The 24,247-nt window shown below is 38.3% G+C and overlaps 1 protein-coding gene across 1 annotated transcript in view; it reads right to left on the bottom strand.

Moving 5' to 3' along the window:
* LOC149317196 (piezo-type mechanosensitive ion channel component 2-like) overlaps window positions 1-24,247 on the bottom strand; it is a 285,183-nt gene that overhangs the window by 62,175 nt on the left and 198,761 nt on the right. The window contains exons 14-21 of the mRNA XM_089517023.1: window positions 20,101-20,224; window positions 17,915-18,162; window positions 15,962-16,110; window positions 13,716-13,889; window positions 8,568-8,609; window positions 5,415-5,650; window positions 1,527-1,687; window positions 312-488 (exon numbers count right to left, since the gene is read on the bottom strand). Coding sequence (XP_089373149.1) covers window positions 312-488; window positions 1,527-1,687; window positions 5,415-5,650; window positions 8,568-8,609; window positions 13,716-13,889; window positions 15,962-16,110; window positions 17,915-18,162; window positions 20,101-20,224 — 1,311 coding nt within the window. The remainder of the gene's footprint in view (window positions 1-311; window positions 489-1,526; window positions 1,688-5,414; window positions 5,651-8,567; window positions 8,610-13,715; window positions 13,890-15,961; window positions 16,111-17,914; window positions 18,163-20,100; window positions 20,225-24,247) is intronic.

The following is a 24,247-nucleotide window of genomic DNA, read 5'->3' as shown; positions in this document are numbered from 1 at the left end:
GGGAAAACTGTATAAATAACATTGTTTGAGAACAGGAAGCAAGTTGGATTCACAGGCAGGAGATAAGACAGTAAAGTGAAAGGATTCATTTGGAAGAAAGCAACACTGAAAGGAAAAATAAAGGAAAAAAATATCTTAAGAATCAGTTTTGATTTCAGTATAAAAACACAGAGAGAGGAAGATTTCTGATTCAATATATCATGAATAGTAGTCCATCTCTATGCATAACTCATAAGGTCTATCTGTTTGAAACTGTACTTATAATTACTTCAATTCACTGTATTAATTTTTTAAAGCTAGCTACTTCTTACCATTGTGCAGTTGACAGAAAAGTTTGCAGTATTAATAGATTCAAGCTGGTACAACATTTTGCAGATGATAATCACACAGGTCCAAACAGTGCAAACACTAGATGCCAACGGGCGGAACTGAGAATATGGCAAAGCAAAAGCCCAGGCAATCAAAAATACATAGTTAAGGAGTGAGACCTGTGAGTGAAAATAGGGAAAAGATAATATGCTGATCAATTTGTATCCTTTAAGAAAGGAAAGGCTATAGATGGATGACTTCCACCTGGTATGAATGAGCTATTTTCAAAATCTGATGATCACAAATAAAAATTTAGGGAAATAGTTTATTCAGGGTCAGATTTGGCCACTAGTGCACCCTAATCAGAAACATTTCACCACTTTGTGGGTCTTAGGGTGTTCTCATGCTGCACAATTATTGTAGTTTGATTGCACTTTGGCTGTCATTGCTCTATCATGGGATTTGTAGTTTTATGCAACACTTAAGACTTCTTTGCCTGAGAGCTCCATGCTCTATTTCAGGAAAGTAGACTATGGAATTCTAAGTAACTTGCCAAACTAAAAAACCCAAGAATTCCACAAAATGGAGCCATGACACTTTAATATGACATCAAACTGTTATAATTCTGCAGTGTGCATATGCCCGGTAGAATACCTAGTTGTTCTATTTTCCAGCTTATCTGCCTAGAAACATCAGAAACGTTGCAGGAAGTGTCATAGTCTCCTTCTTTGTATGATGCTAAAGCAGTACATTTTCCCTGAGTGCAAGAGTATAGTATATCATTTATTTATTTATTATTTCTTGAATTTATACCCTGCCTTTCTCCTGGGATGGGATTCACAAAGGCTTACAGAAATGAAGTTGTTTCATATTGGTGGGGGAGGGGGGATGATCCCTGTAACCAGCCCCAGTCAAAAGCTTGCCATCTGGGATCCACTGAAGTTTCTGAAAACTCAACAACCTTTTTTTCAAATTCAAAATCCAAAGAATCAATATTTTAAATTATGCAATATTTAATTATATGTGGAACTATACTTCACTTCCACATTTTCAAGGGATACCATTTCACACATTTTTAAAAGAATGACAGAAAACTTCAGACTCAAATGGAACATACAAATAATCAGTTTTGATACCGAGTAGATAAACTGGCCAACATTCTTCTGTAACATTGGCACAAAAATAATAACTGACCACAATATCTATTATCTACTTGCCTCTTTTACTGTGACCCAGATAATATATGATGAAACAATCTTGATTATGTGTAACTCCAGAATCCACCACACAAAGACTTGCAATTTATGAAAGCACTCCAGGAATTTCAAGAAAAGTACAGTGAGCCGGTCAATTACTAAATGCCATTTGTTCCTTAAATCTGAAAAAAATAAGTTAAACATAATGATGAAACTGGGTCCCCCCCCCCCCCCCCGGTAAACAGGGCTCCTTCTATCTTCATTTGGAGATAAGAATAAAAAAAACAGATTTTCAAATACAATATTTCTTTCTCAAAATAGATATATTAAAATCAACTAAGATGTTTCTGCTAAGATATTTCGGCTAAATGTGACTATAAGAATAAGAATTTTTATATTATAATCACATTTGGCCTTAATAGCTTAGCTACAACATGTTAACTGATTTTAATATATCTATTTTGAGAAAGAAATATTGTATTTGAAAATCTATTGCCTTTATTGATTAAACTGAAGCCATTTGTAGATTCCTAAAGTTTCATATCTCTTGCTCATGTGTGTCTACTTGTATTACAGCAACTGAGGTTGATAAATAAAATAAAATGTTGAGAAAAGAATAATTCAAAGTAATATTAGTTTCTCTCTCTCTCTCTCTCTCTCTCTCTCTCTATATATATATATATATATATATATATATATATTTACTGTCAGTACTTAATAGACACAGATTGCTCACAAATTCAGTTTTTGACTAAACAACAGCCTTTATTATTAACTAGTAAAATGCCTGGAGAAAATATGAGAAATGGGGAGAGGATTAGAGAGAGGCAAGCTATATATATGTGCAAGATCAATGTGTAGAAAGTAAGGAAACACAGCATGAGATCCCTGTTAATGAGAAGACAACCTGTAGTGTCAGGTTTATTGAGAGCCAGTATGGTGCTGATGGTTTGGATGATAAACTAGGACCTTGGAGACCAGGGTTCAAATTCCCACTCCACCATAGAAACCCAGTGCGTGACCTTGGACAAGTCATACACTCTAAGCCTCAGAGGAAAGCACAGAGAAAACCCATCTGAACAAATGTTGCCAAAACATCACACCCAAAAACTGCACGATAGGTTTGCTTTAGGATCGCCATAAGTCGGAAATGACTGGAAGGCACACAACAACAAAGTGTCAGGATTGAAATATATGTTTAATTCTATGGCAACAACAGGAATGAATGGCAACCTTTCACTTATATGGAGGCAAACAAAATGGTGCACTTAGGAAACTATGGCGGGTTACAGACCGCCCATTTGGGGCGGCCTGCACCCGCCCCTTTCCCCGCTGTATCGAGGCCTCAGCTGCCAGAACGGCAGCCTCTGAGGCCCCAATCCGCCGCTTTGCAGGCCGTGGGGAAGCGGCAAAAGGCCGCTTCCCCGCGGCCTGGAAAGGGGTGTCCTTGAGGCTTCAAGCCCCAAGGACACCCGGCGACAGCAGGGAGGAGGAGAAAGGGGCCGCTTGACCCCTTTCTCCTCTGCGTCGCTGGGCGCAGCCATGTAAAGACTGCACCCAGCGACGCAAACCCCAGAAGGAGCTCCGTTTCTGAGCTCCTTCTTGCACCGCAGAAAGGGCACTCTAGGCACCCTCACGTGGCGCAAAGATGTCACATTCACGCCACCTTGTTTGGAGGCGGCGCATTCGTGACATCATAATGGTGGCGCCCATGTACATAGGGCACCATTTTGTACGGACTGGGTCCATACTAGGGTTAGGGGCGTCAGGAAGTGACGCCCCTTTCTAACCCTAATACGGACCCAGTCCGTATTTTCAGGCCCGTCTGTAACGGGTCTAAGTCTACTAATTACCCTTTTACCTACAGCAGAAACTGCTCTGTGATTCTGTTCCTTGGGCATGTTAGATCTGGCACAGTTTAAATCATGTAGCCTGACAATGGTCATCCTGACTGGGGAACCCACCGTTTGCCTCCCTTTAATGTAGAAGATGTACATTCAGTCCAAAGTAAGCAGCCACCTGCATGAGTCACCAGCATGTGAAATTTGTTTTCTAGAACTGATTCTAGGTGGTCTCCAATCAAGAGATTGTGTCTGTTACCTATCCTCATATCCTCATACCTATCCTCTCTACGCTGCTAAACTCTTCCAAACCTACAACCTGTTCTCTTGATCCCTCCTGTTTTCTAACCTCTATAGCCCCTGCTTTTCTGCCCTCGCTCCTCTATATCTTTAATCTCTCTCTGCGGGTTCCTTCCCTTTAGACTTCAAACATGCTCTCGTTTTCCCAATTCTGATGAAACCCTCTCTTGACCCTTCTTCTTTGTCTAGCTAACGTCCGATTTCTCTTCTTCCTTTTCTTTCTAAGGTTCTGGAGCGGGTTGTTTATTCTCACTGTCTTGAGTTTCTCGAAGCCAACTCCATCCTGGACCCTTTCCAGTCTGGTTTCTACCCACGGCACTCTACAGAGACGGTCCTCACCAAGATCTCAAACGATCTCTTGCGGGCCAAGGCGAATGGCCTCTACTCTATTCCCATTCTTCTCGACTTGTCTGAGGCCTTCGACACTGTGGATCACTGTCTCCTGGTTGATTTAATTTCTGACCTTGGGTTCTCTGACTCTGTTCTCCATTGGCTTAAATCTTACTTGTCAGATAGATCTTTTGTAGTGGTCACGGGTGGTCAGACTTCCTCCTCTGTTCCCTTATCTGTTGGAGTTCCTCAGGGCTCTGTCTTGGGTCTCCTTTTGTTTTCTCTATACACATTGTCCCTAGGAAAACTCATCAGTTCTTTTGGTTTCTCCTATCATCTGTACGCCAATGACACTCAGCTGTATCTTTCCACCCCTGACCTTTCCCTGGGGCTTAAACAGCAAGTTTCCTCTTGTCTGAGTGCTATCTCTCAGTGGATGCAGCATCGGCACTTGAAGTTCAACATGGCTAAGACTGAGCTTCTTGTCTTTCCACCTAAGCCCACCCTTCAATACTCCTTTTCTGTTTCTGTTGACGACACTTCTATTCTGCCGGTTCAGCAAGCCCACAGTCTTGGTTTCATTTTTGATTCTTCTCTGTTGTTTACTCCCCATATCCAGGCCACCGCCAAGGTTTGTAGATTATTTCTCTACAACAACTGGTAAAATCCATCCATTCCTCTCAGCCTCTACTGCCAAGACTCTGGTCCATGCCCTAGTGGTATAGCGACTAGATTATTGTAACCTTCTTCTGACAGGGCTTCCTCTCTTTCACCTCTATCCTTTAATCTCTGTCCAGCATTCAGCTGCACGTATTAACACATCTGCTCGCCAATTTGACCATGTTTCTCCTCTCTTCTCCTCCCTTCATTGGCTCCCCTTCCCCTTCTGCATCCAGTGCAAGCTGTCACTGCTGACTTTCAAAGCCCTCCATGGACTGGCCCCTCCTTGTCTATACAAACTTCTTTCTCCTTACATTCCCACTCGTACCCTCCGTTCTGGTAGTCAAGGTCTTCCGTCCCAGCCTAGGATTTCCACTGCCCCATCTCAGATTCGTCCTTTCTCACTTGCCGCCCCTCACTCCTGGAACCTTCTTCCCCCACATGTGCACCTCATTACTTCTCTAACCAGCTTCAAAACTGAGTTAAAGACTATATTGTTTAGGGAAGCGTTCCCAGGTGTGTGCGAGCCCTACCTCCAGTCCATCTGTCTTGGTCCAGGCCTCAGAGGGAGAGAAGAACTGATGGACCTGATTCCCTTCCTCACCACCATTCCCTTCTCCTTTTGAGTCGTGTCTTTTTAGATTGTAAGCCTGAAGGCAGGGAACCGTCTAACTAAAAAGATTGTCTGTGCAGCGCTGTGTAAATTTACAGCGCTATATAAATAAAGGTTAATAATAATAATAAGACAGACAAAGGGTAGAATCTCTTCACAGGCTACCTGATATTTCTTCTGTCTCCGATTCATCCTCATCTTCATCTTCTTCATCCACTTCCTCTTCCTCTTTTTCCTTTTCCTCTTCCTCATGTTCTCTCTCCTCCCTAATCATTATACTATCTTCCTGTTCTTGTGGCATCTTTTCCTGAACTTGCAACATCTTTTCCTCTTCCCTTTCAGTGTTGCTATTTGAAATCATCATTGTGATATCAGGCAGGCTTCCATCTTGGTGCACCAGCCTGTTGGTAGACAAAATAGGCATGTCAACAAATTATGCAGCTGCAATATTGCAAACAAGCTATCTTCTTTGTTATGTATAGTGAAACAAACAGGGACTGCATGAATAAATGGATCAAACACTGTTTAGAAAAATAAAACTCTACATGGGATCACACTGTAGTAGCAATTATTTGTCACTTTGATTTTAGTTATTCATGTTACTAGTAATCAGTGATATTGCCACCTAAACTTGACACTTCCCCTAGAGAGGGGAAAAGTGGTCAGAGTTTAAGATGCAGAAGCATGAAATGACATGTTGTAGCAGCAAGCATTTCATGACTTCACTTGGGGACTTACTCATTTTGGCGGATTGGTAATTTTTTCTTGATGCTGCTCAAAGTAATTGAAACAGAAAGAAAAAAGGGAAATGAGAACAGAAGAGTTATAAAAGGAGAAGAGATAAGACATCATGCTACATAACTGACTAGTATTCTCTTAATCCATCTGTGGCAACCTTTAGATGCCAGGAGCATGCCATCCTGACATTAATAGGGCGTGTTTCTTAAGATGGAAAGTGCATATATTGCAGTTGTAAAGAAACTTTTAGTTAATCATTCCTAATTTATGCAAGTATGAATTGTCCCAAAGAACTTGCATGGTTTCTACTCTGGTTATTTTTTCAACTTTTTAAAATGCAAAACTGAACATCTGTGATTCATAGGTACATTTTTAAGTTACTAATAAGCATAGGTAAACAAAAAAAATCTGTTAATACTATTGAAAAGGGCAGTATCTAACCTTGAAAGCACGTTCCATGATATCTCAGTTATGGTTTCAAAAATTCCATGGCAAAATGCATTACAAGAATTAAAGACAGAATGCAAGCTCTTTATTTTTATATAGAAGATGAAAGCACAATAAAAGTATGTTAGAAGTCCATGCTGGCAATTAGAACTTAATTATGTTACCAAAGAAAAAGGACTGCTTTTCCAGTTTCAGGGATTCATAACATTCAGAAAGGCATTTTACTTTTAACTTAATTTACAATAATGAAAAATAGAACTGCCATAATTTTGATCCAAACCTCATTTTGAAAATATTTCAACAAAGATCTCATCATTTCATTATTTCTTTTTTTTACCCCTAAAATAAAGTTTGCGCTGGAACAAGAAAGCCTCTGGTTCATCTCTACTATAAATTCTTCTAACTTCAGATACATTCTTTGATGTTTTCCACTATCATGTTGTCCAATACTGTAATGTAAGACTTCATCAATTGTTGTGTTGTAACTTCTTCAAAGTTGTTTAGAATAGTAACGACTGGTAGCATATCAGAATCAAGCAAGTGGATAATATCCCAAAGGGATCAGGGATTAAATAATGTATGAATATAATTCATTTATTTTCTTTCAATACCGTGACTCTCTTTCTTCTGATCCTGAACCATGCCTACAATAGGATATATCCAATACAAAAAATTTTTACCAAACAGATCCTATGTGAGAAAAGCAGGGCAGTCACAAGGGCAGGGGTTCCAATTTTCCTCCTCAACTGAAGACATTTCTGCCCCATTGAATCCTGCCCTCTTTGTCCTTGGTGTTTGACCATGGATTGGTGTATGTGTGTGAGAAATGGAATGGGAAGGAGAGATGAACATGTTTTCTCAACGTGCAGCTGTCTAGACCATAATCATTATGTCATCATGATCTGACCTTGGCCGAACTGTTTATTAAGAAGGGGGAAAAAGATGCTTCTACATGTGAATGTGCATGTAGATACACAAACATACACACACAAGTATTATGATATGAATATTTCTGTCAGATGTCATTTGTTGTAGAACAGAAGGTGAGTTCAGAGATCAAATGAGAAAATGTGCAACTATGATAAGGTCCACTTTTGGAGTATCATAGTAGGAACCCTTACAGTCTATTTCAGATGTGGATTTCTGCACATTTGTATCAATGCTTAATTATTTTCACTTTCTGTGTAAATTCACATCTATTCAGATCTATTCATCCTCCCTCTGCTGAAAATGTGCAGGCATATGAATCCACGAGAAGGGAACGAATGGCCATATTCTTGCACCTCCTCATGGATACTTGCAGATACTCTGGTAAAAACTGTGAACCCTTTTTTCTGTGGAGCTTGTGGAGTTTTTCCACACACACTCCTCTGCAAAAAGTCCGTATTCCCCCAAATTGCGTGTGGAGGGATTTCACTGTATTTGACTAAGAATACTTTAATTGTGTAGACAAGCTCTAATACTCATGCTCCATTCTAAAGTTAGCTGCCTTATTTCAAATGTTTATATTCTATATTACATGCATTGTTAAATACAGTACAAAAACAAAAAACCCAAACTAAACATTTGTAAACTATCATCAGGTGTTTTTTTTTTAAAAAGAGCATGCTCAGAGTTGGAAAATGAGAATGATCAGCACATTAAAATACACCCAAGTCTTTGGTAAATAACCAGTTTTAACCTGATACTTATAAGAAGTTAAATAAATGCAAAAATGTACAAAAAGTGAAAAGCACAATATGCTGTTGCAACAAGATCATTTTAATTGCTCAGTGAATCCATTCTGGGGAATGACAGTGAGGAACAATCTACACCTTATTATAGTCTATACCTCTAGTCAGACAACATAATGTAGTCAAACTGTAGGCTTATCATTGTCCATTCTGCATCAAAATCCATATATTAATGATTTCTGTTGCCATGAACACAATGCTAATATACACTGAGGTTTTCATTGTATTAACTAACAAGTCTATGCAGCAGAAAATGGATGTATTTAAGACAGTATTATCTTCTCTGAGCTAGGAATATAGCCTGTTTTTTTTAAAGAAATATTATTTCAGAGTGAAAATGTAGCAAGCAACGAAAAGGTATACCGTTGATAGAAAAGGAAAGGAACATTAAAATACCCACCTATTGATTATTAGATAAACACGGCCATTGACTTTGGCATGACTTTCGTGAGAAAGATGAAAGTGCAAGAATACATGAGACGGCAGAAGGAAAATTAGTAGAAGAAAGAGAGAGAAAAGAATAGCGTTAACCAGGAATGTATATAGCCAGCTTTCCACAAGAAGCAATGAAGTAAGATCATTAAACATTTATCAAAAGTCATGCAGTAAGAAGCACTTGGAAGCATATAGGTTCTCACTGCATAGCTTGACTGTCAGTAAGAACTGTGGAAGAAACTTAGGGCCTAAGCAAACAACAAGATAAATATAAGAAGAAGTTGAATTATATTAATAGAATTGGTGGGACTTACTGCCAAGAAAAATGTAAAATATAACTCATCCTTCTTATTTGTAAGGAAAGGATACAAGATACTCAAATTATTAAATACTCTGCAGGGATATTATTCTTGAGGAGCCAGGTAATACCAAACAGACATTTTACCCAAATCTGTTGACTTAAATGGAATCTACTACCTATATGCTTCCAAGTGCTTCTTGGAGTATTACTGCTCTGGAATATTCCAGAACAAACACACGTGACTCTTGTGTGTGTGAGTGAGTGAGTGAGTGAGTGAATGTGTGTGTATGTGAAAGTGTACACACATACAAGAGTCACAGAATAAATTGGACTCCTTTTTGACAATATTGTAACTCAATATTGTATAGTAAGTAAGGGGAAGTCATTTGTAAATTTCAATGGGTTAGCTTTAAGAGAAAGCAAGATTGTATTAAAGATGTAGAAACAGAACAGAAAAGGGAGGACTAGCATCTTCAATATGTTATCATTAATATGGACGTACAATTATGAGCTGATATAGCAAAAGAGATACTTACCTAGTGTAGCAGTACCCCATCTTGGAAATGCCCTTCTTTAGCCTCTTATGGGCCCTTCTTTGTTTGTTTTAAATGATTTTTCAAAGACATATTTATTCTATTCTGTATTTTGTAGTTTAATGTGCTCTGATTCAAATTAAGGTTAATTTGTGGCTGCTGTTTTAAATATTAGTTTACATGTATTACTTTACAAAATTGTTACACAAATTCCTTTTTTGTCCCTATTTAATACTGCACAAGAAAGTCCCTACTGTAGAGATTATGCTGCAATCAGCACCCTAATCTCTAACTCTTAAGGTTGCTATCAATTTGTGCTCAGACAAGTGAAACACTTTTAATAGCGTTTGAAGATCCAATGTACCTAAATAGCAGTGACTTTTATTACAGCATAAAACAATTTTTTCAAATAGGAGGAAAATACTGGAGCATCAGGGGCCATTAGCTGCTGTTGAAATTCTATTGAAGTTTAATTTTGCATCCTGATGCAAAGCTGTTGAAAAAAGTTTGTTCAGCCCATATTTTTTGAGGGGGGGGGATCCACAAAATATCAATAAATAAGCAAAAGTCCTGCTCAGGTGTAATATTGCTAGTATTGCAAAATGAATTTTAGTATAAAAGGGTTAGACAGAAATCAAGAAAGCTTTAAATGTACTTAAGAACAAAATAAAACTCTGTTCAAAACTAATAACACATTCAGACACTATATATTTCTACATGGGAAATAAAAAGGTAGTTGAATTAATTGTACAGGAAATCTAATGGTTATAAAGCCACATACTGCATCAAAATATATATCAAAATATACATATGATATTAAGGAATTATTCATTATCAATCATGTGTGTATGTGTACAAGGGGGTACTGAAAAATTCATTGCCTGGCCCACTTCCCAAAATCTGAGAGTACTTTTGTCACTGCAGCTTAAAAGAGTGTTCTTTTTCATTGTAAATTGCCAATTTTCAGGATCATAGTTCTAGTTTCTGAATTTTTTCAGAACTATGTCACTGAAAAAAATGTGGAATTTTCAAGTACTGAACATGGGGCTGTCATGAAATACCTGTTCCTGCAAAAGAAAACCCAAAGGAAATCCATGAGGCAAACACTGAGTGACAACTGCCCATCATACTCAACTGTGAAAAAGTGGTGGCCAATTTTCAGTGAGGAGATCTGAGACCAAAGACCAACATCTTAGAGGGCTTCAACAGTGTTGTGTGTGTTCATGGCCTAATTTTGGCAGATCGGTGTATCTCAGCTAAAACAATAGCTAAGAAGCTAGCGATATTCCAGGAATGCATTAGGTTTATAATTCATGAGCAGTTGGCTATGCAGAAGCTGTTAGCCAAGTGAGTGCCAAAATGTGAGAATGTTGACTAGAAACAAAATCGAGTGGATACCTCCAAGATGATTTTGCAGCATTTTGAGTGATCTAGTGATATATTTTTTTTGAACGACCCATCACTGCTGATGAAAATGGTTACATCATTATGATCCAGAGAGGAAGCAACAGTCCTTGAAATGGCAGCACTTGGATTCTCCATGGCTGAAGAAATTCAATACTCAAAGTTAGGAGGGAAGGTCCTGGCCACAGTTTGTTGGGATAAGGAAGGTATTTTGATGACTGACTATCTTCAGAAGGGCCAAACAGTAATATAGAAAACTACTCTAACTTGTTGTGCTGATTAAATGATGTTTTGAAAGGGAGATGGCATGGGAGACTGAGGAAAAATATTCTATCAGACAATTGATGTTTTCATGAATTTGGGGTTTGAATGCATAGACTATCCACCTTTGCTCCAGATCTGACTACTTCCTGTTTCCAAACCTTCCTCCATTAGATCTTGATCTATCTTACCTTTCCTGTTTCCAAACCTTAAAAAGAGTTTGAAAGGAAGGAAATTTTTGAATGATTCAGCAGTGAGAGAAGCAACAGACCAGTATTTCAATGTACAACCTTCTGATTTTTTAAGGAAAAGAATTTAAGAAACTTGAGAAATTATGTGCCAAGTGCATCAAATGTCAGAGTGAATATGTGGAACAACATGTAAGTTTCAAGGTTCTAGGTCATTCCCTACTTGGTCAGGCTGAAAACTTTTCAGCATCACCTTGTACATCATGAATGTGTACATCAATCACACATATATACACAAGCAAAGTAGATTATTAATATTATATTTTTATCAAACTTGAAAGTGCTATCCAACTACAGCAGCAGTGACTTGTTAACATTCACAAGAGAAGCTCCTCCTCCCAATTTCTTCTTACAAGAAGCACACAAATCAGAATGAAAATTCAGGAAGCAAACACTGATGCAACCTACAGTACAACTTGTAGATAACTGCACTGTGAACTAGATTCCCCATTATAAATGTATATGTATTAGTTATTATACATAATGGATGCAGTATTAACAAATATGTTCAATACACACACAAATGTGGGAAAAGTTTGCTCCTATCTGGGGCAGAAAAAAAACACCCCTTCCCCTCTAGAGCTGCTTTGCACTGGCTCTGGGGCAAATGGCATCTGAACACTACGCCCCAAGTCACCCAGAAGCTGGCCAGTGTGTAATTCATGCTGAAATGGAATCTAGGAGCCTAAAACTTGCCAAACCTGGCTACTGGGTCTCTCAATGTTTCTCACCCCTCATCTAGGTCTTATAAGAATATAACATCTGTCCATGAATCAATTATTACAGTGAGTAGCAGAGCAATTTCAGGTCATGAAGGTCATGAAATATGTATGACTGGGAGAGAATATTGTGCATAGCGGCACTCTCAGCAACACACCCACAAATATTACGTGCTGACCAACTCTGTTCCAGTGCCAGCAAGCTGAAGGGGAGGCTGCAGGAAACAGAACAGAACTCTTTGGCACTGCAGAAACCAGAGTGGATAGTACATTAATGTCTGAGGGTAGCAGAATCAATGAAAATGGAATGGTCTATGCCAGCTGCCCCAGCAAGTTAATTCCTGGAAGCTTTCTCTATGATCAACAGAGTAATACGGGTGGCCAAGTTTCCCTTTCCTTCAGTAGAGGTATCAGAATTCTAGACTCATGCATTCAGACACAATGCCTATAAATTGCCTAGTTACCTAGTTAATCCATCTCTTGCATTTTCTCTTGGTAAATCTCTGGCATGCTTTGCTTCTGCTTACTGAAAATATCATTGGCAAATGCTTCACTCAGGTTTGTTCCTTTGTCCTAGTTTACTCACTGGACTAGAAAATGTAGATCCAATGTATGTGTTTGTGTGTATGTGCCTTTGAGTTGCCTGTCAACATATGGTGGCCCCCATTAATATCGTCGGGTTTTCTTAGAGCAATGGATAGTCAGAGATGGTTTGCCTATTCCTTCCTGTGGAATATAGCCTAAAGCACCTGGTATTTGTTTGTGGTCTCCCAGGTAAGTACTAGCCAGGGCTACCCTGTTTAGCTTCCATTATCAGGCATGATCCGATGCCTGTAGGGTATTTAGGGAGATCCAATATATTTGTAACACTAAATATGCCATTACAAAACTTGTTGGGGGTTTTATAATTCATTTCTTTAAAAATAGGCATTCTTCACCAATTATATTGGTACTGTAATGAATGGGAGTGGGAACTTCAATACTTTCCTTCACAATATTGATTTCAATTGAAATACTATCCCTGCCCTGTACTGTTAGATTTGTAAGGAAAGTTCATACAGTCCTGCAGACTGTGTGTGAACAGTATTCATTCTACATACAGTGGGACCTTGTTATCTGCTGGAACTTAGTTACAGAATCCTCCGTGGATAACAAACCCATTAAATATAATGGCATAGGAAAATGGTGTCCCTTATATCAAATGGCAATATCAAGGCTTGCTTTTTAGAATTTATACTTTTTTCAAATATTTTCAAGCCGTGGATGCTTAAATCCATGGATAAAAAATCTGTGGATAAGGAGGGCTGACTATTTTTTTTGAAGATAGCAAAACTGCTGTTATGCCGGGGCATTTTTTTTAATAATCATTTTCTTACTCTGTGTGTGTGTGTGTGTGTATAAAATAAAATGAAACATTAGAATTTAGAAAAAACTATTTTAGTAGTAGTAGTAGTGGTAATAAATGTCTAAACAGCACAAGATTTCTTATCCAATGAACCATGGGCTATATTAAAATTAAATCTACAGTTCTTCTTCAGACTCCAGTGAGACATGGCCATAAAAGATGATGGGGGGAAGTGGAAAATGCAAGTTACTATAGCAAAGATGGTAATAATAAAAATAATAATATTTTTCTGTTTTCTTTACCTGTAAATGGCACTGTCCTGTTTGCTGATAATGGCTTTTAAATCTGTGAGCTGAAGGAAACGGTCATGGAAATAATGGAGGTGTAATATGCACACCAGTAAAAAGGAGGTTGGGATAAAGATGCGGGTAAACAATTCTGCTACAGAAAACTGTTCTAAGCCAAGATCCTTTAATCTGAAAGAGAAAGCAGTAGAAAAACAGCTAAGTTAACTGCTCAAAATGCATTTGGCAATGTTTTAGTCTTAACAACAATATATCCTTCCCCAGTTGTGAAACAAACAGATCAGCTTTACTTTCAAAGATTAATGATGTTCTGGGAATTATACTAATTTCTTAGATGCCCATGAAAATGCAGACTACCCTTGAAAGAACACAAAAATGTCATCTGGCTTTCTGGCACATATTCTGTCCCTTCACAGAACAAAAAACTTAGAGCTTTGGCAAAGTTTTATCTTTATTTTAGAGTGAAGAAAACTGGTAGGCAACCTGTCACTCATGTAGGCCCCACATGCAAACTTTGTAAAGTTTACCTACATGGAGCAAATACAGGCTGAACAAAATGATACTTTCAAGAGAGTTTTGGCTCAAACATTGTGTGTTTTTCTCTGACATCCATGCTTAACCATTTTACGAACATGATGGGTGTGGTCTATGTGCTGAAGAAGATACTTGTTAGAATAGACGGTTTTTTGGCTAGTTGTCAAACCAAAAGAACATTCTCTGTGACACAATGAACTAGATGTTGGGATGATGCTCAGCAACCTTTATAAAGGCATTGGTTAGCAATGCAACAACAAAATGGTATCAGTTGCAAAAAGTGTCATTTTATCTATATAAATGACCAAAGATCTTTTAATAGACAGAAGATGACAAGTCTTTTTCCTTGGAAAGGAAAAGCAATTAATCATAGTGAAAAATCACAAAACTGTGGAGTTGGAAGGTACACCAAGTGGTAGCTCACATTATGAGGAAGAAAACATCCAGTCATGGTATAGAATAGTGGAGAATGGCTTTGATATCCAAGTGACATAGGTGCTTTACAGACCACCCAAAAGGGCGGTCTGCTGGCGCTGATGTTTGCTATGCAAAGGAGCCGCAGCGGAAAAACCATGCGGCTTCTCCGTGCAGCAAAAAGGAGCCGCAAAAAGCGGCTTCTTTTTGCAGCGCCATTACGACGCCGCAAAGCGCCATTGCCGCACTTGCAGCATCATAATGGCACCAAGACGTGCAGATGCTAAGTGTCCGCTACGTCAAAATGGTGGCGCCCATGTACAATGGGCGTTGCCATTTTGTACGTGCTCAGCACATACTAGGGTTGGGGCATCTGGAAAGGACGCCCCTTCCTAACCCTAGTACGTGCCGAGCACGTACTTTTTGGTGGTGTGGAACCCACCAAAGATTTCTTCTATGGACATCTGCACAGAATTTTCCCTCCATGGTGTCAGGCAGAAATGAGGTACACAAATTGGTACTTATGACAGAGAAGAAATCTGAAACTGCTCTGGATGAAAGAAATAAGAAAATTCTTCCATCCCCCTTTATAAGCCCAAAGAATAATCCATACTTTTAAGATTTCTCCAGTATTCATGGAATCGAAATGTTTTTTAATACTATATAACATTGCTCCAAGACCTGATGAATTATAGGATTTATCTTTAGGAGAAATAGTCTGTATCAAGGACTGTCTTGAAACAAGATTCAAAATCGTAAGATTGACATTGTTGCACTGGCTTTCAAGAACACACCTATGGAAAATCTATTGGTATCAATAAAGCTAGGTGAGAATTGTGTAGCCCTTGCTGCCAAATTACTATTCCTAGCCAGCATAGTGAGGAATGGTGGGAGATCAGTTCAATAAAATCTAAAGGGCTTCACAATTCCCATCCATGACCTCAGCAGTAAACACTATATATTTTCTATGCCAGAGTTGGTTATGCACTTTCCCCTAAGCCCATTATCACTCTCTATTGGTTATTCTGGCAAGGACAGATATTGCACAGTCCAGCAATATCCAAAGAGAAAGGTTGCCTACCCCTGATCTAGATGTTTCCAAAATGTTGGTTTGCATAGGCATATTTTCAACATATGTGGCTACATAGAGACATGAAGAAAAGGAAGGAAGGGGAGGATAACTACTTGGTAACCTTCATTCACCCCTGTCAGATTTCTGTTGAGGACTAGTAGCTCCGAAACCAATCATCCATTTGCTTATGAAAACTAAGGCTGAAGTACCAGAAAATACTCACTGTTCATCATTCATCCCTGTCATGTTTTTCCACAGTGTAGGGAATGATTTAAACTGATATGTGTATATGAAAACAAGCACCAGCATAGTGTAGACCACCACTGACATCCAAAAATATTTCAGAATTCGCCGCCACCATTCATAGTGCACCTGAGAACCAGACAATAATTGTTTTAACCATTTGTAGGTTTTCTGTAGAAGGCAGTGGGAAAAGAGGAAGACCACACTACAGGTGGATAGACTCAATCAAGGAAACCACACCGCTGAGTTTGCAAGGCCATAGCAGGGTTTATTGATGATAGGGTGACTTAGAGGTCTGTCATGCACATAAGTGCATAAATCAAAGTTGACTTGATGGCAGTTAATAACAACAAAGGTTTTCTGTAGATATAATTGCTTCTATTTAGGTGAACCTACACACTATGTCAACAGCTTCTCTAATATATTTATTAGATTACCTTAAAGTGGTTTCAATTATTTCTTTCAAAAGCTGTGGACAAAATAATTTAAGACATGAGTATAGCTATTGGGTAAAATGAGGGCATTCCCTCTCATATTTTTTTTGCAACTGGGAAGAATGTAGGTGCCATATCAGGAGAAATGCAGGATAGTAAAATCCAGCACCACTGATAACCTCAACCAGTAGGGTTAAAGGCTTATTAAGAGCAAACTAACACTTATTAAGCAGAAGCAATACTGAAACTGAATACATATGAGTAATCATGAATATGAGACTGTGTAATATGGGGACACAGTGATTATTTGCCCTAGCTCACCATGTCTCTTAAGGAAGATTGTTACTGCTCCTGGTATACTGGTGACAGCAATAACCAAAAAGATGCTACCCACCAGTAGTATGCCAGGATGTACCTGCAGCCCTTCCTTTCTGAGAAGGACTTTCCACTTGTCATCTATGCTTTTGGTTCTTGTTGGTTGGATTATTACAAGGCACCATTTGTAAGGCTGCCTGAGAAGACTGTTTGAAAGCATAAGCTTTAAAAGTACCAAGGGCCATGTCTACCCTGGCTGGCTTTAGCATACAAGAAAATTCAAGATGCTGGTTAATTCCCTGTGAAAACCTCTCAACATATTGCTCCCCACCATTATCAGGAGATTTGAATACTGATTTCTTGCTTAGAGTTCCCAACTGGTTGGGACTTGGGACAAAGCATTTCAAGTAGAAATGCACAATAGCAATGTGGCTGTCTTGTTTGACTGTATGTCCCAAGATGGCCAGATGTACCAGGGATGCACATATTCTTGTAAATTACATTCCCTGGATGTGGAATTTATTTGAGGGTCTATGCTGTTGGATTGTGTGTGCCTATACTGTTGTTAAAAAACCCTATCTTGTTCAACTGTCAAAAGATCTTAGTGCTTTATATATGCACAAAACTTTATTTTTTTAAAGTCATCAATTTCAAGAAAAAGTATTTTTGGAAATATGATCAGCATATATTAATGTATATGGTTATCCCTTATTTGTATCTTATGCATTTCCTTCTTACTTTCTTCCTTGTACTAATTCTTTAAAAATCAATTTTAAAAAAGCATACTAGATATGAGAAAAGTGAGTCTCTAAGATTCTCTGTAGTCGACTACTCTTTATCTTGCAAAAAGAAGTGAAATGCCTCTTTAGAAGCACCATTTTACATTTGAAATACCTCCCTCCCTGGAGTGTTTAGCATTTTTTAAAACCATTATTCAGCTTCCATCTACTTCTGCCCCCCACCCCCACTCCCACAAAAAACCTTTTTGGCAGTCTGTGTAACCCTTGGAAGATCCCTGTGGAAGAAAATTGTCTCTGGGACATGCTCAACATGTTCACTCCCGAAGCACTCATACAGAATGTACTTGTAACTTAAACTATATTTCCTGTAACATGCAACTAAACATATATTCTCATTTGTTAAATATTAACAAATTTTTGAATATCACATTTTATATTACTTACCTGATATAGTACTACACAGAACAGGAAGAGCATCATATAGATGATTTTGTACATGACAATTTTCCCCTCAAAGCTGACAAAGAAGAACATTCCACCGCAGACATATATCCAGTATTTAACGAACATAGCCATCACTAGATTTCCCAAGACTTTCATTACATCTTCCTCTTCTTCTTCAGATTCCTCTTCCTCCTCCCCCTCCTCCTCCCCCTCTTTTGTGGATTCCTCTTCATCTTTTTGGGGCTCCTCTTCTGTAAATCCAAAACATAATTAGTTCTGCCTATCATACTTTATATGGCCCTACACTAATGGTATGATTAAGCAAACTAATGGTAAAAACAAGAGAAGTAGTGTATACATTGTGCAACTATGTTGGACAAGCTAGCCTTTACATGACATTGCCATATTGTTTAGCTAACTTGCAACACTAGCACCTTACTATAAGGTAAAGTAGTAAAGAAACAGAGATAAAGGATATCTTTATTATCACAGACAGCTAAGGCAGCCCTTCTCAAATAGTGGGGCGGGCCCCCCAGGGGGGCGCGAGGCTCCGTAAAGGGGGGCGCGAGGCTCTGTTATGCAGAGGTGTACTTATAACAATTTTACAGACAAATGATACTATTTACAGTCGCGTGGGGGGCGCGAAATGTTTTCTTCTTCCTAGGGGGGCATGACAGAAAATAATTGAGAAGCACTGAGCTAAGGGAACCTGTTGCTACATGAGCTGAGCCCAATGCCAGGCTTTAACAACACAGGAAAAAAGAGAGAAAACAAATAACAACTGGAGAATAATGCTAAGTTGCCAACAGTTTGCATGTGCACACATGAATACAGACAGGCAGACACACACAGCCTTCCTGTCTATGGATTTGCTCACTCCTCTTAGTTATCTGCTCTCCATGATGCTCAAGTTTTCTATAGCTGTGCTTTCATCCACGAATTAGCTCACTAATTTTGGGAGTATTTCTTAGCCTCATTATCAGTCAGCTCAAACTCTGGAAATGTTTTATGTATTCTAAGGAGATTATTGCACTGCCCTTTTCTGTCCTACCCTCCCAACCTAGGCATGGGCTGAAACCTTTTAAGTAGGGGTTTTATCACATCCCTCTGTGCCCAAGTACACTTTCATGGCACCTCATACCCGATCCAGACTTCTCCAGCACTTTTTGATAGAATGGAACTTTCCAGTCCTTTGCAAAGTATGGGAGTATCTTGATCAGGTACAAGATGTCTCTGACCTGGGTACAGAGGCATGTGATAAAGCCCGTGCTTAAAAGGTTTTAGCCCATGCCTAGGTCAGGAGGAAAGGCAGTGAAATAATCTCCTAAATAGCATAAATGCATGCATGGGACATGATGTCTGTTGCCTGACTTATGTTCCTGAGTTCTATGGATTTAGGCTGTATCTAAATTTCTATTATTTTGCACAGAAGAGCTATAACTCAGTAGCTGTAACTGTGTTTACAGCTATAATTTGACGGTTGTGCAATCTGTGGAGTCTGATATCTTATCTGGTTAATGATATCAGTGTATTAATGAATACAAAAAATAGCTATACCCTTCAAATGAACAGTTTCAACAGCCCACACCCCATTCCCAAAAAGACCCTCAAGTACGGCATTCTATCCAGCTGCCAGAATTCACATTTTGAGATTTGGCAATCTAATCCCCATGTTTGTGAATCTAATTTGTCTTTCCTAAGTACTGTATAGCATTTTATATTTATATCTGCTGAAAATCATTTTGTAAGCATAGATCAAGTTCTCTAGCCTGTGTAGACCATTGTGAATCCTGTTTTTGTCTTCTAAAGTTATATGCTAACCCTTCCAGTTTGCCAGTATCATGCAGTCTGAAGATTATTCCTTTTACTCATTTCTGCAAGTTTTTCACAAGAATTTGAATCAGGCCCAGGACAGAACCCTACAGTACTATATGGGTCCCATGCCAGGCAAAAGACAGCATATAAACAAAACAAAACAAAACAAAATAAAACAAAAAATATTACCCACGTTTCTTCAGGCTAACAAGGAATTATGAATACTCTTTGAGTACCAACTTATCAATCTTTCAATTGCACATTTATCTAATGGTAGTCCTGGTCCAACCCACATTTTGTAAGCTTGTCAACAAGAACAAAAATATGGGGGAGGACAGAATGTAATTGATTTAAACTGATTGTGTATTCACCTTTTTCTTCGCTCCCTTCCTCATCAACTTTGACTTCTGATAAAACAGCTTCCTTTAATCGTAAAGCTTTTTGCTCAGTAAGGTGCTGTCGAAGCAGCAGCCAGAAAGTAATTGCAAACAAGATCTGCAATAAGAAAATGAAACAAAACAGAAGAAAGTTAGAATATCTAATAAGCTATTTGATTTACACAATACAAGCTAAGAAGGCATAAACATTATGGATGAAGTAGAAAGTAGACAAGAGGTCCTTCTTCATTTTTATAGGACTAGAACTCAAGGCAGTAGAATCACAACAGGAAAAAATCACATTGGCATTCAAAATGTATCAGATTAAATTAACTGTCATAAGGAGTGACCTCAGGTGGCTTTGAAAATTGATTAGATAAATTCACAGAGGATAAGACTGTCACTAGCAAGTAGTCATGATGGCTAAATAGAACCTCTGGTTGCAGAGGTAGTGTGCAATTTGCTGTGAAATCACAACAAGTGGCTGTTGCCCTGCTTGTAAGTTTCCAGAAGGTTTGGTTCTCCTTGATACTGCATAATATGGTCAGCATTGTTCTTCTGTTAACAGCTCTTACTGACCATTTCTATAGCTGAAGAAGAAAAATGCTTGTAAAGCTTAGAGGACAACTGGAGTGGAAGGCATCTAAGTTATTAAACATGTATATATCATTCTTCCTCTCAGTATAGCCAGTATACTATAGTTGGTACTGATAAAGTAGAGGTACTGGGCAGCCAAAGAGCAGGAGTAGGAATTGGATGCATGTATGTAAAGAGAAAGTTCTGGAGGACTGAAAATCTTACATTTTTACAAATGAACCCACTCACCTCTTGAAAATCCAGAATCTATCTCTGTGAAAGGATAAAATGGATGCAAGATTCAGTCAATATAATTTAGTTTGAGAGGCGAAACATCCTTACATGTATTGTCCCTGAGTTCAAAATTCTTCCCAAGTGCCTTCTTAGAGGAAAAGGTAAACCCTTTGCACGATGAGCCAATTATATATTGTATATAGTACCCAGAGGGATTTTCCATACTGTGTCTGAATTCCAGATTCTCCATGTAAAGACAGATTTTGATGTGAAAGAAAATTGAATGGTTTCATTGTATGTAAGTTAATATCTTAATTTCATACCAGTGCTGATATATACTCCTTTTAAAAGTAAACAAGATTATTTCTAAGCCACAGTCAATGGAAAGGGTGCTGAGAAAGGTTCCTTCAAAACATCATCTTGAAGAGGCCCCTCTGGTGCCTTCATGGATAAAGCTTTGTAGCTTCTCAAAGCAAGATTTGTTGTTGTTGTTGTTGTTTTGATTTATGGCCATCCTATGATGGAGAGACCTCGGAAAGAGAAGTAATAGTGCCACTGTATTCTGCTTTGGTCAGACCCCACCTAGAATATTGCATCCAGTTCTGGGCACCACAATTCAAAAAGGATGTTGGGAAACTGGAGCGTGTCCAAAGGAGGGCGACTAAAATGGTGAAAGGTCTGGAAACCATAAGGAACGACTTAGGGAGCTGAGGATGTTTAGCCTGGAGAAGAGAAGGTTAAGAGGTGATATGATAGCCCTGTTTAAATATTTATTTAAATATTTATTTATTTATTTATTTAAATAAATAAATAAATAAATAAATAAATAAATAAATAAATAAATATTTGAAGGGGTGTCATATTGAGGAGGGAACAAGCTGGCTTTCTGCTGCTCCAGAGAACAGGACATGGAACAATGGATGCAAACTGCAGGAAAAGAGATTCCACCTTGACATTAGGAGGAACTTCCTGACAGTAAGGGCTGCTCGACAGTGGAACACACTCCCTCAGAGAGTGGTGGAGTCTCCTTCCTTGGAGCTCTTTAAACAGAGGCTGGACGGCCGTCTGTCAGGGATGCTTTGATGGAGGGTTCCTGCATGTTAGGGGGCTGGACTGGATGGCCCTTGTGGTCTCTTCCAACTCTATGATTCTATGAAAGCCCAGGCATCTACTGCCTTGCTCAGGTCTTGTAAACTGCAGGCAGCCATGGTTTCCTTGATTGAATCAATCCACTGTAATACAGTCTTCCTCTTTTCCTACTGTTTTTCACTTCAGCAAGCATTACTGTCTTTTCCAGTGAGCCAAGCTATCTCATAATGCGTATGTCCAACTGCCTCAGTTTAGAAATCCTCACTTCTACTGAGAATTAAGGCTTGATTTTCTCTAGGACCCATTCATTTGTCTTTTTACCAATTTACAGAACTCCAGCACCACATATCAAATGAGCTTATTTTTTTCCTCTCATCTTTCATCACTGTCCAGCTTTCACAACGATACATACAAATTGAGAAGACTATGGCCTGGATGATTCTGACTCTGGCATTTCATGATATGTTTTCATCCCTTCATAGCAGCCTTCCAAGCCTTAGTAGTCTTCTAATTTTTGTTACTGCAGTCTTCATTGTCTTCAAAGAGGAAATCTTTAACAATTTCAGTGTTTTGTCATTCAATAAAATTTATGTAAATAATGGCCATCTGTGGCCATTATTTTAGTCTTCTTAATATTCAGCTATTACTCTGCTTTCGCATCTTGTTCTTTAGCTTTCATCAGTAGTTGTTCCAAGTCTTTGCTATTTTCTGTAAGCAATATGGCATCATCTGCACACCTTAAATTGTTGATTTTCCTTCCCTTACTTTTCATACCTGCTTCCTCTGAATCTAAGACTGTTTTTTGTATGATAGATTCTAAATTAAATTAAACAGATAAATTTAATAATGCTCAAGAAACATTCTGTTCATCCCAATTCATTTCCCATTCTGATTCCCTTTTCTCTTTTACCTATTCAAATGCCTATGAAAGATATCGGGAGTACTTTTCTTTTCAATATATCCCAGAAGAGCAGTGCATTCCACAAATAACTCTTTCTACTGTCAGCATACAAGTTGAAGAGAGAATTATGGTCAATTTACCTCTGCTTCTATTGAAATTAAATATTTGTCTAAACACAGAGTTTCTTTAATCAGATTTAATATATCGAGGAGATGTTCTTCTTTTATTATGGTGGTGTGCATTTATCTCTTTTGTTCCTACTTTAATTTAATACTCCTGTTAGCTCACAGTCTTAGATAAGAAATTTTACAAAGCACCTAATCAAAGTTTATGGCAAAGTTGCTGGCAATATACTAAAGCAGTTAAATCCCTGGGGAGAAATTTATAACATCAATGAGAGAAAGCGTGCAGCATATCCAAAAGAACCTCTGGACCAATTAATCTGTTTCAAGAGCACTAATGCTACCTTTGAGAGGAGATAATATAGTGTTTGCTCATTTTTACATTCATTATAAATTAAGGAGTAGCCAGCAGGGAGTAAGAAATACAGAATTCGCTTTGAGAGACAAACTGGCATATGATAATGAAGGCACTCAGGCCAATGAAATGAAAGAAAAATGCAATCCATGTTTTCTTGATGGAATGCATTAAACAAATTCTGTCATTTTTGTCCTATAATCCATCAAGGAGTCTTCTAAATGCCATTGAGAGGCCAAAACAAAGTTCCTTGCATTATCCCAAAATTGCCACTGAGTGTCAAGAAGGGTTTGGAATGACATTCAATGCAATGTAAGTGGTTGCAGCCAGAAATGAAAATTATAAAAGCATCAGGAAAAATATATGCAGATCCCTTTTGAGAACATAAAGAAGGCTTTTAGTTTCCAGCTAGCCAGAGTCTAGAAAGCCAAGTTTTAAAATTAATTTGCTAGTGTTAAATATTAGAAACTGGATTTCAATTTGTTTTCATTAACCTCCAAAATAGAAACCAGTCAATTTGTTAAATCAATTGTGTAATTAAATCCTTGCTTAAAATGTTAGTTTTTACAATACACCATGGCATTTGCACTAATCACCCCACTGGGTCACATTTTTGTTACCGGCTATTTCAAAGCTGGTCTTTTTGTCATTTTAAAGTTGATGTCTGCAATCTTGCACATTTCTCTAGATGTACCTCAAAACCCATAATAGTCCATCTCCCACTGATTCATCTTTGTCCCACTGATTCAGCACCTTGTGTGGCAAAGGCTAATAAGGAATAATTTAAAGGTGAAAGCCAATATGGTGTAGTAGTTTGAATGTTGGACTATGACTCTGGAAATCAAGGTTTGATTTCCTGCTCAG

The sequence above is a fragment of the Sceloporus occidentalis genome, unplaced genomic scaffold, assembly GCF_023333645.1.
Source record: "Sceloporus occidentalis isolate IW3139 unplaced genomic scaffold, rSceOcc1.0.p SCAF_3, whole genome shotgun sequence".
In the NCBI taxonomy this organism is placed as follows: Eukaryota; Metazoa; Chordata; class Lepidosauria; order Squamata; family Phrynosomatidae; genus Sceloporus; species Sceloporus occidentalis.
Note: the sequence above shows the minus strand (reverse complement) of the source record. Positions and strands in the feature narration are given on the sequence as shown.